This window comes from Cherax quadricarinatus, chromosome 3 (assembly GCF_038502225.1).
Source record: "Cherax quadricarinatus isolate ZL_2023a chromosome 3, ASM3850222v1, whole genome shotgun sequence".
Lineage (NCBI taxonomy): Eukaryota > Metazoa > Arthropoda > Malacostraca > Decapoda > Parastacidae > Cherax > Cherax quadricarinatus.
In genome coordinates this window covers 19,686,216-19,704,258 of record NC_091294.1, presented here as the reverse complement: position 1 = coordinate 19,704,258, position 18,043 = coordinate 19,686,216, and the positions used below count along the sequence as shown (strand labels likewise).

The window sequence follows — 18,043 nt, the reverse complement described above, 5'->3', positions numbered from 1 at the left end:
TGGAGATGTGACTAATGAACAGAGAAAATGTTATTTTAGTGCTAGGAATGTTTGTATTGGTAGTTCTGGACCCTATTTTGAAATTGGCCTGTCTTGAATTGTGTATGAAATTGGCCAAATTACCAATTTCTGAACCCTTTATTGGGTAGTTGAGATCAGTAAATGGTTGGTTTCTTGTACTCAGTTGATAGAACAAATGAAGTTCCAGTGAAATAGCTGTGAGTTTGGTCGACTGGAACACGAATTGGCCTGACTGGGGGGGGGGTATAACTTTCCCTAACCCTGGCGTGGGTTCATTTGCCCCATTGATTGACCCTGTCAGCAGCAAGTCCTGACTCAGGCTCAGAAGCAGGCAAGCATTAGGATTATGAAGTGAATTAATGCAACCTGAAATGGATCAAAATGATGAATATATATTTTGGTTTAACCCTTTCACTGTCACAAGCCCTATTCTGAAACTGTCTTCCTATAAGATTAGAAACATTGGACGCAGAATCTGTTTGGCTACAGTTTATCGAGGGCCGTGAAAAGTTAATTTTGGGTGTGATTTATAGGCCCCAAACCTTGATAGAGAGTGCAGTAAGCTGCTATGGGACAAAATTCATAAGGCATCTAGATATGAAAATGTTGTGTTAATGGGAGATTTTAACTTTAGACAGATTGATTGGAACAATGTGACAGGAAATCTTGAGTCTAGTGACTATTGATACTGTTCAGGATTGCTTTTTAAAACAGTTTGTGACAGAACCAACTAGAGGAAACAATCTACTTGACTTGGTTCTTGCCAACAAAGAATCATTAGTTAATAATCTTGAGGTTAATGATGAGCTTGGGGAAAGCAATCACAAATCACTTAGTTTCAATACATGGAGTTACTTGGATAACTGCAATCAAATCTCTGTCCCAGACTTTTGCTTGGCTGATTTCATGGGACTGAAAAATTACCTGGGTGGGATAAATTAGGATGTCCTGACTATGGGTCAGGTAGGTGGTCTTGGTTGCTAATATGACGTTTTTCAGAGCATAGTTCTAGCTGCCCAGACAACTTTTGTTCCAAGTAGGGAAATTAGATCTAACAAAAGTGATCCCAAATGGATGAACAATAGATTAAAACATCTCATTGGTCAAAAGAGAGGCATATACAGTGGACCCTCAACCAGCGATGGCATTGATTAACAATAAATCTGACATGCGATACATTTTAACGCAAAAATTTTGCCTCGACTAGCGCTTAAAAAACCCGACCAGCTCTATTTGTTCCATACGAGACGCGTCCACTTTGGCCTGAGCGCGCCTCACTTGTCCCGTGGGTGCCAGTGTTTACAAGCCAGCCACCGCGGTCGCTTCCAAACATACAACTGGAACATTTCATATTATCACAGCCTTTATAGTGATTGCACCTGCAAAATAAGTCACCATGGGCCCCAAGAAAGCTTCTAGTGCCAACCCTACAGCAAAAAGGGTGAGAATTACTATGGAGATGAAGAAAGAGATCATTGCTAAGTATGAAAGTGGAGTGCGTGTCTCTGAGCTGATCAGGTTGTATAATAAACCCCAATCAACCATCGCTACTATTGTGGCCAAGAAAACGGCAATCAAGGAAGCTGTTCTTGCCAAAGGTGCAACTATGTTTTCGAAACTGAGATCGCAAGCGGTAGAAGATGTTGAGAGACTCTTATTGGTGTGGATAAACGAGAAACAGATAGCAGGAGATAGCATCTCTCAAGCGATCATATGTGAAAAGGCTAGGAAGTTGCATGACAATTTAATTTAAAAAATGCCTGCAGCTAGTGATGTGAGTGAATTTAAGGCCAGCAAAGGTTGGTTTGAGAGATTTAAGAAGCGTAGTGGCATTCATAGTGTGATAAGGCATGGTGAGGCTGCCAGTTCGGACCACAAGCAGCTGAAAAATATGTGCAGGAATTCAAGGAGTACATAGACAGTGAAGGACTGAAACCTGAACAAGTGTTTAATTGTGACGAAACAGGCCTGTTTTGGAAGAAAATGCCAAGCAGGACGTACATTACTCAGGAGGAAAAGGCACTCCCAGGACATAAGCCTATGAAAGACAGGCTTACTCTGTTGATGTGTGCCAATGGTAGTGGTGATTGCAAAGTGAAGCCTTTATTGGTGTATCACTCTGAAACTCCCAGAGTATTCAGGAAAAACAATGTCGTCAAGGCTAATTTGTGTGTGCTGTGGAGGGCAAACAGTAAGGCATAGGTCACTAGGGACTTTTTCTATGACTGGTTACACCATGCATTTGCCCCCAGTGTGAAAAATTACCTAATTGAAAAGAAATTAGACCTTAAGTGCCTCCTGGTATTAGACAGTGCTCCTGGTCATCCTACAGACTTGACAGAGCGACTTTCTAGGGACATGAGCTTCATTAAGGTGAAGTTTTTGCCTCCTAATACCACTCCTCTCTTGCAGCTCATGGACCAGCAGGTCATTTCCAACTTCAAGAAACTGTACACAAAAGCTATGTTTGAAAGGTGCTTTGTAGTGACCTCAGAAACTCAACTGACTCTAAGAGAGTTTTGGAAAGATCATTTTACCATCCTCAGTTGTGTAAGCATTATAGGTAAGGCTTGGGAGGAAGTGACTAAGAGGACCTTGAACTCTGCTTGGAAAAAACTGTGGCCAGAATGTGTAGACAAAAGGGATTGTGAAGGGTTTGAGGCTAACCCTGATGTGGAAGAGTTGGTGGAGGAGGACAATGAAGAACTAACCACTGATGAGCTGCTAGATCATCTTGAACAGCAAGAGGGCAGACCTGAGGAAACTGCTTAAGAGGAGGGGATAGAGAAATTGAAGAAGTTGCCTACTTCAAAGATTAAGGAAATATGTGCAAAGTGGCTTGAAGTGCAAACCTTTTTTGATGAAAATCACCCTGACACAGCTACTGCAAGCCATGCTGGCAACCTGTACACTGACAATGTTGTGAACCACTTTATGAAAGTCATAAAGGAACGGGAGGTACAGGTATCTATGGACAGATATGTTGTGCGACAGAAGTCCAGTGACTCTCAAGCTGGTCCTAGTGGCATTAAAAGAAGAAGGGAAGTAACCCCAAAAAAAGACTTGTTACCTCAAGTGCTAATGGAAGGGGATTTCCCTTCTAAACACTAAGAAGATCAACGGTCTCCCCTCCTCCCATCCCATCAATCATCACCAGATCTTTAATAAAGGTAAGTGTCATGTAACTGTGCATGTCTTCTTCAGTTTGTGTGTATTAAAATTAATATTTCATGTGGTAAATTTTTTTTTTTTCAATACTTTGGGGTGTCTTGCGTGGATTAATTTGAATTCCATTATTTCTTAAGGGGAAAATTAACTTGACTAACGATTATTTCGATTAACGATGAGCTCTCAGGAACGGATTAATGTCGCTGGTTGAGGGTCCACTGTATAGGCGTATCAAAAGGGGATGGGCAGTTAAGAAATCAGTATACTTCAGTTAGAGAGAGAAATAAAAAAAGGAAGAAGAAAAGCAAAAAGGGATTATGAGACTAAGTTCGCAAGGGATTCGAATACTAACTCAAAAGGGCTCTTTTCAGGTATACAGAAGTAAGATTAGGGATAAGATTGGCCCACTTAGTAACTCGGGTCAGATTGCTGATAGTGATAAGGATATTGTGAAATCTTCAATACTTACGTCCTCTCAGTTTTTACCCAGGAAAATACTAGCGAAATTCCAGAAATAATAGATTATGTAGAACAGGATGATAATAAACTATGCACGATTGCAGTAACTAGTGATATGGTTCTCAGACAAATAGAGAAATTAAAACCTAACAAATCCCCAGGCCCTGATGAACTGTTTGCAAGGGTGTTAAAGGAATGTAAAGATGAACTTAGCATACCTTTGGCTAGTATTTTCAACATATCACTGCAAACTAGCATAGTGCCTGATAAATGGAAAATGGCAAATGTAATACCTATTTACAAGGTAGTTAACAGATCCTTAGCTTCGAATTATAGACCAATAAGCCTTACCTCCATAGTGGGAAAATTTATGGAATCAGTAATTGCCGAAACAATTTGTAGCCATCTCGAAAGGCATAAATTGATTAATGAATCGCAGCACGGTTTTACAAAGGGGCATTCCTGTCTTATGAATTTACTAACTTTCTTCACTAAGGTATTTGAGGAAGTAAATCATGGTATTGAATATGATATTGTGTATATGGACTTCAGTAAGGGCTTCGATAGAGTTCCACATCAGAGGCGATTGAGGAAACCTAAGGCACACGGTATAGGAGGAGAAATTTTTTCCTGGGTTGAGGCATGGTTGACGAATAGGCAACAGTGTTTTTGCATAAATGGAGAGAAATCAGATTAGTGGCATGTCACAAGCAGTGTTCCACAGGGGTCAGTGTTGGGCCCCTTGTTGTTCACAATCTACATAAACGACATAGATGAGGGAATAAAATACAACATAAGAAATTTGCTGATGACACCAAAATAGGCCATCCAATTCATTCTAATGAGGACATTAGAGCACTCCAGGATGATTTGAATAGACTGATGCAGTGGACAGAGAAGTGGCAGATGCAGTTGAATATATGCAAATGCAAAGTTCTAAATGTTGGACAGTAAAATAACCATGCCACATATAAACTAAATAATGTTGATCTTAATATTACGGATTGCAAAAAAGGATTTAGGAGTTCAGGTTAGTAGTAATCTAAAACCAAGACAACAGTGCATTAGTGTTCGCAATAAAGCTAACAGAATCCTTGGCTTCATAGCAAGAAGTATAAATAATAGAAGTCTTCAGGTTGTTCTTCAACTCTATATATCTTTGGTTAGGCCTCATTTAGATTATGCTGCACAGTTTTGGTCACCGTATTACAGAATGGATATAAATGCGCTGGAAAACATACAAAGGAGGATGACAAAGTCGATCCCATGTATCAGAAATCTTCCCTTTGAAGATAGACTGAGGGCCCTGAATCTGCACTCGTTAGAAAGGCATAGAATTAGGGGGGGATATGATTGAGGTGTATAAATGGAAAACAGGAATTAATAAAGGGGATGTAAATAGCGTGCTAAAAATATCTAGCATAAACAGGACTCGCAGCAATGGCTTTAAATTGGAAAAATTCAGATTCAGGAAGGATATAGGAAAGCACTGGTTTGGTAATAGAGTTGTGGATGAGTGAAACAAACTTCCGAGTACCGTCATAGACGCTAGGACATTGTGTAGTTTTAAAAATAGGTTGGATAAATACATGAGTGGGTGTGAGCTGGACCTGACTAGCTTGTGCTACTAGGTAGGATGCAGTGCTACTCCCTTAAGTGACATATCTGACCTCAATAGGTCAAGGCATTGGCTTAAGCTGGTGGGAGAATTGGAGCTGCCTCACATAGACCAGTAGACCTGTTGCAGTGCTCCTTCTTTCTTATGTTCTTATGAAGGCAATTATTCTATTAGTGGGATGGATTTGTGAAGGACCTGCCTAGTATGGGCCAACAGGCCTGCTGCAGTGTTCCTCCCTTCTTATGTTCTTATGTGCAGTGGAACCTCAGCACTTGAACTTAATTGGTTCCAGAAGGCTGTTCGAGTGCTGATCTGTTCGAGTACAAAACAAATTTTTCTCAGCCAGTTTTCTTTTTGATTGGCTGTTATCACTAACCCTCTTAGGCCCCATGGTTACTTATTTATACAATAATTTATTATTATTATTATTAATTTTTATTTTATTATTAACACACTGATCGATTCCCTCCAAGGCAGGGTGGCCCGAAAAAGAAAAACTTTCACCATCATTCACTCCATCACTGTCTTGCCAGAAGGGTGCTTTACACTACAGTTTTTAAACTGCAACATTAACACCCCTCCTTCAGAGTGCAGGCACTGTACTTCCCATCTCCAGGGCTCAAGTCCGGCCTGCCGGTTTCCCTGAATCCCTTCATAAATGTTACTTTGCTCACACTCCAACAGCACGTCAAGTATTAAAAACCATTTGTCTCCATTCACTCCTATCAAACACGCTCACGCATGCCCGCTGGAAGTCCAAGCTCCTCGCACGCAAAACCTCCTTTACCCCCCTCCCTCCAACCTTTCCTAGGCCGACCCCTACCCCACCTTCCTTCCACTACAGACTGATACACTCTTGAAGTCATTCTGTTTCTCTCCATTCTCTCTACATGTCTGAACCACCTCAACAACCCTTCCTCAGCCCTTTGGACAACAGTTTTGGCAATCTCCCACCTCCTCCTAACTTCCAAACTACGAGTTCTCTGCATTATATTCACACCACACATTGCCCTCAGACATGACATCTCCACTGCCTCCAGTGGAGATGTCATGCAAAGAAACACGAAATAGTTTACAGTGAAGTTCTGGCAGGTCGTGTTTGTTTGGCAAACAGTAGACTACTGAGCGACTTGTTTACCCAACAAAGCGTTTGAATACCGAATTGTTCGTGTACCGAGCTGTTGAGTACCGAGGTTCCACTGTACTTATACACAAATACAGTAAGCCAGTACAGCATACACTATTTGGTATCCGTATCAAAGAGAGAGTTCCCCGTCATTTAGTATTTTTCATTAAAGAAGGACACTTTAATGGAATGTATCAAAGTTGCTTCTTTTGAGTGTTTCATTATTCTTTTGGTTACTTTAATAGGGGTTGAGGCCTCGATATCTGTTTTATGCAGCCTAATTAAATTTTGTTTAACTTATTCCTTCTAGTTTGTCGATATGATGGCACGCAAGCTGAAAGAAGCGCTAAAGGCGTGTATGTGGAAAACAGCTCGTTATGTCTTACGGTTCTTTTCTGACCTCGTCAACTGTCATGTCATCTCTACCAATTCACTTCTTCAGCTATTACATACTTTTCTAGACACAGCACGTGATGATAACTCTCCACAAGGTAAGAAACAGTTAATTTTCTATTATGATTAACAAAAAATTATTACGAAATGCAAGTTTTAATGTACTTGGTAGTCCATATTTTTCCTTAAATTAGTGTGCTTTTTTTTGTTTTTTTTTTTTTTTTTTTTTGTGTGTGTGTGTGTTTTTTTTTGTGTGTGTGTTTTTTTTTTTTGTGTGTGTGTGTGTGTGTGTGTGTGTGTGTGTGTGTGTATTTTTTATAAGTGTTCATGTGTGCATGAGTGTGGGAAAATATTTTCAAGTAAAAGTGATGTATAATGTGCAGAACTACATAGTATATTGCTTTCATGTATAGTAGTATTAGTACAGTAAATCTTTCATATAACAACCTTTGATATAACATAGATTTGAAATAAGGGATAAAATCCACTAAGCAAATTGTACTTTCAGTGCCTTTATTTTCAATATTTGTTCTTGTGTGTATCTGCAAAATGTGTGTATTATTTCACATTACCTCTTTAACTGTTTTGGTCATATATATATGTCTTACGAGCCAATGTTTTTGACTTATTAATGTGTAAATTCTAGCAGTTTCAAATCAAGCGGGAGAAAGCTGGTAGGCCTACATGTGAGAGAATGGGTCTGCGTGATGGGTGTGCGCAGTATGTGGTGCATTGTGGGAACGCCATTTTAGTAGTCCTTGTTCATGATGCCTCGCGGTAAGAAGTACCTTACTCCTCGTTCAATTGGAGTTTTTCTGTTCCCAAGTGATAGTTCTAGCAGCGATGGAAGTGCCAGTGAAAGTGAATTCCGTGGTTTTCAGGAGGGTGTGACCGAAAGCAGCGCCCAGGATAACGTAATTAGTGATGAAAACCCAGATGACCCATGACTTTCCACGTCTGGTGCTGGGCCGTCTCATTCACATTCACCCATACCAGGATGAAAGAGGAAACTCTTTCCCCATGTACAGGGCTCGGATGTGAGCAGTGAAAGTGATAGTGATAGTGATTTCCAAGCTACTGAAAGCAGTTTGAGTTGTGACAGTGAGGGGCAATATTCTCCAGTGAAGCGGCAGTATGTACAACGCAGCATGCGTTCTGGTAGTGTTCCATGTGTCATTCCAAGGAAAAGGAGTAAATCTTGGAGTACATCCCGTGGCCCTACACCACGAACTGATAGTGAAGATGACGGTGATATTGTTACACTGGGATACGTAATGTGCGTGGGGCAGCAAGTGATGATGGTGGTGGCATGAGTCATGTGGCACCACCAGCGGGCCATGCTGCTACCCACACTGCTAACTCAACACAGCCACAACCAGCCTCAACCACCCCCACTCTCTCATAACCTGCACAACAACAACCTCCACAACCACCTGTCAATATCCAGTACCCACCAGCAGACTGCAGCTGGGATTGGCAGCAAGGTTCCAATTTTGTTCCCAATTCCCATGACTTTGATGAAACACACAGTGGAATACGGCCATCGTGTACACTTGGGAACAATGCCACTGAAATTGAATGCTTTCAGTTATTCTTCAATGAACCCCTGATGGAAATTGTCAGGGAAAGCAACACATACTACGAGTACACCATGGCAAACACAGTTCTTTCACCAAGGTCATGGCTACACCAGTGGAAGGATAACTGTGGCAGATGTGTACCTTTTCTTTACCACAATAATGCTTAGACCACAAGTGTATAAGCACACTGTCACCACATACTGGACGACAGACTGCCTGATTTCAACCCCATCTTTCAGTGAGATTATACCAGTGAATCTGTTTCTGCTACTGTTACATATGCTACGCTTCTCAGACAAAACAAGGCCTGATAGAAACGACAGGTTATATAAGATCAGGAATGTGTTTATGTATGTACTTGAAACAATACTGCTGTATGTGTTTGTATTCCTTCAGGAAGCTTGTTATTGATGAGTCTTTGATTTTGTTCAAAGGCAGACTTTCGTTCAAGCAGTATATACTAAGCAAGAGGAAATGCTTTGGTGTAAAGTTATTTGTACTAGTTAACTGCAAAAGTGGTCTGGTTTTGGATATAATTGTGTACACTGGCAGTAAGACATTGAGAGATACCAGGAAGTTATTGGGTATCTCTGGTGATGTCATTAAAACAATGATAGAACAATTGTAGGCGTATGCCTAGGTTCGACACAGGCACTCACAGAAGTGAGGTGCAGGTGTTTGCTGCCAATGACATCAAGTCATTTCGGTGGCATGACAAACGTGATGTCACATTGTTGACATAAGTTCACCGACACAAAATTACAGACACTGGCAGGCAGAATAGAAAGACCAATGAACCCATTCTAAAACTGGCAGCTGTGATGGACTACAACCTCAATATGCACTTACTGGACAAATGTGACATGCAGATTGCATTTGCTGATTGTGTTTGCTAGAGTTATAAGTGGTACATAAAATTCTTTTTTTTCCATCTTCTTGATGTTTCCATGCTGAATTCTTATAATATGTATAAGTTGAAGACCAAGAACAAGCCCACGTATGGTGAATTTTGTTTGTCAGTCGTCAGACAAATAATATTCAAGTACCAAGGAACAACACCTGTAATAGATCAGTGCCCATGAAATTATCAACACATACCCTCACATCTGGGGCCTGGTGATCACTACCCCATACAACTGCCTCCTGCTACGTACTTTCAAGAAGACTACTCAGAAGAGGTGTTGTGTCTGTGCACATACCACAAAACGCCCACAAGAACAGAGACACTCGTTTTATGTGTGAGGAGTGTAAAACACCACTGTGCATATACCCATGTTTCAAAGAATTCCACAAGCTGCAGCAGTTCTAGGAAACTGTCCAGTGACTGTACATTTGTATATATATTATAGAACAATAGTAGTAAATAGTTTTTTGTATTGTTTGCATAGACAAGTTTTGTAAACAATATACAGTGGAACCCCAACTTACGCTATTAATTCATCCCAGAAGTCTGTTCGGGTGCTGTTACCGAACGAATTTACCACATATGTGCATGTGTGTGTGTGTGTGTGTGTGTGTGTGTGTGTGTGTGTGTGTGTGTGTGTTTGTTTGTTTGTGTATGTGTATGAGTGTGTGAGTGTGTGTGTGTGTGTGTGTGTGTGTGTGTGTGTGTGTGTGTGTGTGTGTTTATGTGTGTGTGTATGAATTTGTATGTGTGTGTGTGTGTGTGTGAGAGAGAGAGACTCAGCAATCAACATTTGCACCAATAACTCACTACAGTTGTGACCGGGTGTGGAAGTGTGAATTGCTCATTACTCTAAAATTTGTTCATGATTGCAGCCATGTATAAACGTAAGTAACCATTCTTACAGTATTCATTACCTTTGCAACTTGTGAGTTCATTACCTTTGTAACTTGCGAGTTCATTACCTTGTACCTAGTTCAGCCATAAAAACTTTGGAGCCCGGTCCCTGGACCCATTGTGTACCTCTGTAATCTGTAAATACCTTTGTAACTTGTCATGATTGTGACTAGACCTACCTGGAGTTCATTACCTTTGTAAATTGTGAGTTCATTACCTTTGTAAATTGTGAATTCATTACCTCTGTAACTTGCTCAGCTATCAAAACTTTGAGGCCCAGTCCCTGGACCCATTATGTACCTCTGTAATCTTTTGACTACCACCCACAGGATGGGTATGGGGTGCATAATAAACATATTAAACTAACTTCCCATAAGGAATATTGTAAATTAGATTAGTCTGTTTTATACCCCCAAAATTACATGTACAAAAACACTTACAAAAATACACTTACATAATTGTTCGAGTTGGGAGCTGATCGTAAGGCGGGGGTCCACTGTATTAATAATAATGTTTGTGTGCTTATTGTGTTGCAGATGAGTGTGTATATATACATTGCACCTTAACTTTGGTCTCACAGGCCACGTAAGTTACCTGAAAAGATAAAGTAGTGGAAAAAACTTGAAACCTTCAAATGGGAGTAAAAAAAAAAGTTTACTGGGTGGCCGCTGTTGCCATATGCAGCTCATTTTCTGCCGACTTTATGCCTCTATATCTTGGTAAGTACTGACTGCAAAAGAAAAAAAAATTAGGCTTAAAACACTCAGCAAATTAATCCAAACATTTTGGTAAGAAGAATTTTTTTTTCTAATATTTTGTGACATAGGAAGACAGTTTCAGAATTGGGCTTGCAACAGTCAAAGGGGTTAAGTGTACTGTAGAGTAGTGCTTATTTCACCATTTTTTAACATTCTCATTTGTTACGATAAAACTTAGAATATGTAATATATTTGGCCTGAGTATTGGAGATCCTTAGTATCGAATATACTCATGGAAAATCGTAATAAGTATTTATATGATGGGGTGATGAAAAGACTGCATTAAAATTTGTTTTTAGCCCGTAAACGGTCCAAACGTATATATGTTTTTACCGCTAGTGCCCCAAACGTATATATACGTTTTATGTGTCCTACATTTAACATTGCCACGATAAGCCTGAGTCGCCTAGACATGTGAGAATGGGTGTGAGCACTCACTGTGCACCATATTAAAATAATTGGGATGCCTGGGTACCATATGCTTTTTTTTCCTATTAAAAAACAACAATGTTTTTTTTTTCTCAAAAAAGTTGGGGCAGTACGGTAGTGAACGTATATATATGTTTGGACCGTTTACAGGTTAATATAACATAATTTACGTAATCTATAAGGTATTTTAAAATGGCACCCTTTCAGGGTCCCCAGGCCCTCTCCGAGACTTGTTCTCAGGGTCGCCAAATTTAAAAAAAAAAAAAATTTCTTTGAAAAGATAGAGAATCTTTTCCCGTTCATAATGACACCAAAAGTATGAAATTTGATGGAAAACTTACGGAATTATGCTCCTGTGAAGTTAGCGGTCTCGACCATGTTTACGCATCGGCAATTCTACCCACTGTGAGCCCTATTTTCGGCCAATTCCACTGTACTAGTCGACAAAAATCATAACTATTTCACTAGAACTCCATTTTTTCTATCGAATGAGTACAAGAAACCACCCGTTTACATATTTCAACTATCCAATAAAGTGGTCAGAATTTAGCAATTTTGCCAATTTCACACAAATTTCAAAAGATGCCAATTTCTGAATAGGGTCCAGAATAAACAAGAAAGACTTTCCTGGCACTAAAATAACAAGTTCTCTGTTCGTTAGTCACATCCCCAGGCCCCACTTATATTTCTTTATTCTTACAAAAAATAGAAGATTTACTGTTATGCAAACTACTGCATTAGTGTAGAAATAGTATAAATAATATCAGCGCACTTGTGAAAGAATATTAGACTCACCAGTTGACGTGTATTGGACGCTTGGCATGATTTGTTTACTTTTGAACTTTGGTTTAAAAAATCGAACATTTCTGCTACTTTGAGCTCAATTTCAAGGTACTTTTCATTGTAAAGCCAGTCAAAATTATCTCAATTTCTGTAATATGTTTTCCATTCTATAAAATGGTAGTAGGTAGTAGGTTGGTAGACAGCAACCACCCAGGGAAGTACTACCGTCCTGCCAAATGACTGTGAAACAAAAACCTGTAACTGTTTTGCATGATGGTAGGATTGCTGGTTTCTTTTTCTGTCTCATAAACACGCTAGATAACAGGGATATCTTGCTTCTCCTACTTACACTTTGGTCACACTTCACAGACACGCACATGCATATATATATATACATACATCTAGGTTTTTCTCCTTTTTCTAAATAGCTCTTGTTCTTTTTTATTTCTTCTATTGTCCATGGGGAAGTGGAAAAGAATCTTTCCTCCGTAAGCCATGCGTGTCGTATGAGGCGACTAAAATGCCGGGAGCAATGGGCTAGTAACCCCTTCTGTATACATTTACTAAAAAAGAGAAGAAGAAAAACTTTATAAAACTGGGATGCTTAAATGTGCGTGGATGTAGTGCGGATGACAAGAAACAGATGATTGCTGATGTTATGAATGAAAAGAAGTTGGATGTCCTGGCTCTAAGCGAAACAAAGCTGAAGGGGGTAGGAGAGTTTCAGTGGGGGGAAATAAATGGGATTAAATCTGGAGTATCTGAGAGAGTTAGAGCAAAGGAAGGGGTAGCAGTAATGTTAAATGATCAGTTATGGAAGGAGAAAAGAGAATATGAATGTGTAAATTCAAGAATTATGTGGATTAAAGTAAAGGTTGGATGCGAGAAGTGGGTCATAATAAGCGTGTATGCACCTGGAGAAGAGAGGAATGCAGAGGAGAGAGAGAGAGAGATTTTGGGAGATGTTAAGTGAATGTATAGGAGCCTTTGAACCAAGTGAGAGAGTAATTGTGGTAGGGGACCTGAATGCTAAAGTAGGAGAAACTTTTAGAGAGGGTGTGGTAGGTAAGTTTGGGGTGCCAGGTGTAAATGATAATGGGAGCCCTTTGATTGAACTTTGTATAGAAAGGAGTTTAGTTATAGGTAATACATATTTTAAGAAAAAGAGGATAAATAAGTATACACGATATGATGTAGGGCGAAATGACAGTAGTTTGTTGGATTATGTATTGGTAGATAAAAGACTGTTGAGTAGACTTCAGGATGTACATGTTTATAGAGGGGCCACAGATATATCAGATCACTTTCTAGTTGTAGCTACACTGAGAGTAAAAGGTAGATGGGATACAAGGAGAATAGAAGCATCAGGGAAGAGAGAGGTGAAGGTTTATAAACTAAAAGAGGAGGCAGTTAGGGTAAGATATAAACAGCTATTGGAGGATAGATGGGCTAATGAGAGCATAGGCAATGGGGTCGAAGAGGTATGGGGTAGGTTTAAAAATGTAGTGTTAGAGTGTTCAGCAGAAGTTTGTGGTTACAGGAAAGTGGGTGCAGGAGGGAAGAGGAGCGATTGGTGGAATGATGATGTAAAGAGAGTAGTAAGGGAGAAAAAGTTAGCATATGAGAAGTTTTTACAAAGTAGAAGTGATGCAAGGAGGGAAGAGTATATGGAGAAAAAGAGAGAGGTTAAGAGAGTGGTGAAGCAATGTAAAAAGAGAGCAAATGAGAGAGTGGGTGAGATGTTATCAACAAATTTTGTTGAAAATAAGAAAAAGTTTTGGAGTGAGATTAACAAGTTAAGAAAGCCTAGAGAACAAATGGATTTGTCAGTTAAAAATAGGAGAGGAGAGTTATTAAATGGAGAGTTAGAGGTATTGGGAAGATGGAGGGAATATTTTGAGGAATTGTTAAATGTTGATGAAGATAGGGAAGCTGTGATTTCGTGTATAGGGCAAGGAGGAATAACATCTTGTAGGAGTGAGGAAGAGCCAGTTGTGAGTGTGGGGGAAGTTCGTGAGGCAGTAGGTAAAATGAAAGGGGGTAAGGCAGCCGGGATTGATGGGATAAAGATAGAAATGTTAAAAGCAGGTGGGGATATAGTTTTGGAGTGGTTGGTGCAATTATTTAATAAATGTATGGAAGAGGGTAAGGTACCTAGGGATTGGCAGAGAGCATGCATAATTCCTTTGTATAAAGGCAAAGGGGATAAAAGAGAGTGCAAAAATTATAGGGGGATAAGTCTGTTGAGTGTACCTGGTAAAGTGTATGGTCGAGTTATAATTGAAAGAATTAAGAGTAAGACGGAGAATAGAATAGCAGATGAACAAGGAGGCTTTAGGAAAGGTAGGGGGTGTGTGGACCAGGTGTTTACAGTGAAACATATAAGTGAACAGTATTTAGATAAGGCTAAAGAGGTCTTTGTGGCATTTATGGATTTGGAAAAGGTGTATGACAGGGTGGATAGGGGGGCAATGTGGCAGATGTTGCAAGTGTATGGTGTAGGAGGTAGGTTACTGAAAGCAGTGAAGAGTTTTTACGAGGATAGTGAGGCTCAAGTTAGAGTATGTAGGAAAGAGGGAAATTTTTTCCCAGTAAAAGTAGGCCTTAGACAAGGATGTGTGATGTCACCGTGGTTGTTTAATATATTTATAGATGGGGTTGTAAGAGAAGTAAATGCGAGGGTCTTGGCAAGAGGCGTGGAGTTAAAAGATAAAGAATCACACACAAAGTGGGAGTTGTCACAGCTGCTCTTTGCTGATGACACTGTGCTCTTGGGAGATTCTGAAGAGAAGCTGCAGAGATTGGTGGATGAATTTGGTAGGGTGTGCAAAAGAAGAAAATTAAAGGTGAATACAGGAAAGAGTAAGGTTATGAGGATAACAAAAAGATTAGGTGATGAAAGATTGAATATCAGATTGGAGGGAGAGAGTATGGAGGAGGTGAACGTATTCAGATATTTGGGAGTGGACGTGTCAGCGGATGGGTCTATGAAAGATGAGGTGAATCATAGAATTGATGAGGGAAAAAGAGTGAGTGGTGCACTTAGGAGTCTGTGGAGACAAAGAACTTTGTCCTTGGAGGCAAAGAGGGGAATGTATGAGAGTATAGTTTTACCAACGCTCTTATATGGGTGTGAAGCGTGGGTGATGAATGTTGCAGCGAGGAGAAGGCTGGAGGCAGTGGAGATGTCATGTCTGAGGGCAATGTGTGGTGTGAATATAATGCAGAGAATTCGTAGTTTGGAAGTTAGGAGGAGGTGCGGGATTACCAAAACTGTTGTCCAGAGGGCTGAGGAAGGGTTGTTGAGGTGGTTCGGACATGTAGAGAGAATGGAGCGAAACAGAATGACTTCAAGAGTGTATCAGTCTGTAGTGGAAGGAAGGCGGGGTAGGGGTCGGCCTAGGAAGGGTTGGAGGGAGGGGGTAAAGGAGGTTTTGTGTGTGAGGGGCTTGGACTTCCAGCAGGCATGCGTGAGCGTGTTTGATAGGAGTGAATGGAGACAAATGGTTTTTAATACTTGACGTGCTGTTGGAGTGTGAGCAAAGTAACATTTATGAAGGGATTCAGGGAAACCGGCAGGCTGGACTTGAGTCCTGGAGATGGGAAGTACAGTGCCTGCACTCTGAAGGAGGGGTGTTAATGTTGCAGTTTAAAAACTGTAGTGTAAAGCACCCTTCTGGCAAGACAGTGATGGAGTGAATGATGGTGAAAGTTTTTCTTTTTCGGGCCACCCTGCCTTGGTGGGAATCGGCCAGTGTGATAATAAAAAAAAAATAATAATAAAAATGATACCAGGAAAACTAGAATACAACAATAAATACCATACGAAAATACAGTGCAAATTCGCTGTTTTAATAAAAAACACGGTCAAATTTTTTTTTCTCATTACGCACTGTGTGCTGCAGGATTTTTTTTTATACTGCACACACTGACCACATAGACCCATTCTTTCATATGTAGACCTACCAGTTTTCTCTCACTAGATTTGAAGGCGCTAGAATTTAGGCGTACTAGTACGTCAAAAACCCTGGGGCGTAAGCCATACTAGTACGGCCGAAACCCTGAAAGGGTTAACAGACTTATAACTTATATACTGCTTACGATTACCTCCATTCTGACTGAATGGGTATTTAGATATGAAATTGATAAAGTTACATGGTCTCTCTAACCAGAGATGATCCAAGCTTAATAATTGAAATCTCTTTAAACACTGAAGAGATTTTACTTGGTGAGAGTTTTACAAATACTCTACTTTCAAGAGACTGAGAGAATAATGCTATACTGCTGGATAACTTCTCAGAATGAACGAGTAAGTAGAGAGGACTTTCTCAAGACTGAGTGAGGTATTGTACTGCCTAACCCACACCACTCACCCCTGACATCAGCTTACGTCAGGCGAGTAGTGCAGAGGTGAGGCCACACAAACATAAATTGGTTGTTACCCATGGTGAATGATCCATTTCCTTACCAAAATAATTCATCATATAAATATATAGATATACTGTAATGAAAATGGGAAAGATGAAAATTAATATTTAATATTATAAAGCTGATTACTCTTGTTTTAGATATTAACAATGGTAATTGCAATGTAATATTAGATGAACAAGTATAAAAGTTATATTTTACAAAGCTGCATCTCGGCGTAGCATCATTTAGCGGTGACAGCCATTGTTTAAAAATAAAACTGTGAGTATGGTACAGTTAAAATATGAATATTAAATTAAACTGTCTAGCATGTAATGTAAATGTTTATGAACTGATCATTAACCTGGCTGCAGGAGCTCTGATCCCTGGAACACCCTTCAGGTGGCCTCCAGGCAGCATAAAGAGTGAAGACAATACAGATTTAATTGACTCATGGTTATAATGAGTCATTGTATTGTTATTTAGCAATTAGTTATGAGCGAGGCAAAAAAAACATGAAAAAATTTATTTATTTTTAATACACTGGCTGTCTACCACTAAGGTAGGGTGAGCTAAAAGGAGTTAATGACATTAACGATCATTCATTCAGTTGCTCTCGTGCCAAAAAATATGCTGACATCACAGTTCAGATGACCCTCTGAACTGCATCCCCCCCCCCCCTCCCTTCAGATGGCAGACACTGTACGCTACACCTCCAGGACTCGAGTCTAGCTAACTGGTTGTCTTGAATCCCATCTCTTCATAAATGTTACCTTGCTCTCACTTTAACACATTGAGTCATAAAAACAGCTTGTTCCTTTTAGTTATCCTATGCTGCCCCATCCTCTATAAATCCCCAAACCACCTGAGCAACTCCTCAGCTCTCTTATGGTAACCCCACATTGTCTAATCTCCATTAACCTAATTCTCTGCATAATGTTCACACCATACATTGCCCTCAAACACTGCATCTTCCAGCATCTTCCACCCATCTTCCATCCTTCCCTAGTCTGCACTATGGTTCACTTTATCTTTAAATAACAGTGTGACTTGGTAAATGGTCCAAGTTAGACCGAAACATCGTCGTAAGCTCCTCTCTCCTGTGTGTATGTTATTTGTGTATCACCTTGTCTTTCATACCATCCCCCATCAAACCCACTTTAAAATATCTGAATACATTTACTTCCTCCATACTCCCTCTATTTAATCTAATATTCAATCTTTCATTGCCTAAATTTGTTTCTCTCATCACCTAGCTCTGTTCGATGTTCACTTTTGACCCTTTCACTGTCCAGACCCCCAAAATTAATATTGCTGTCAGTGTCCACTTTAAAAAAAAATTCTTCTGAAATGGTAGAGAATCTTTTTCTGAAGGTAATGATGGAAAACTTGAAAAAGGATTTATGCAAGCACGAAGTTAGCTGTCTAGGTACAATTTATGCATTGGCAATTTCACTCACTTTGAGCCCTATTTTAAGCCAGTTTCATTGCTCCATTTGA

At 39.9% G+C, this 18,043-nt stretch overlaps 1 protein-coding gene across 3 annotated transcripts in view; it reads left to right on the top strand.

Moving 5' to 3' along the window:
* Positions 1-18,043, top strand: part of Cbp80 (Nuclear cap-binding protein subunit 1) — a 352,041-nt gene that overhangs the window by 61,835 nt on the left and 272,163 nt on the right. For all 3 annotated transcript variants that reach the window (XM_070090600.1, XM_070090590.1, XM_070090603.1), the window contains exon 4: positions 6,703-6,883. In XM_070090600.1, the coding sequence (XP_069946701.1) occupies positions 6,703-6,883 (181 nt within the window). The remainder of the gene's footprint in view (positions 1-6,702; positions 6,884-18,043) is intronic.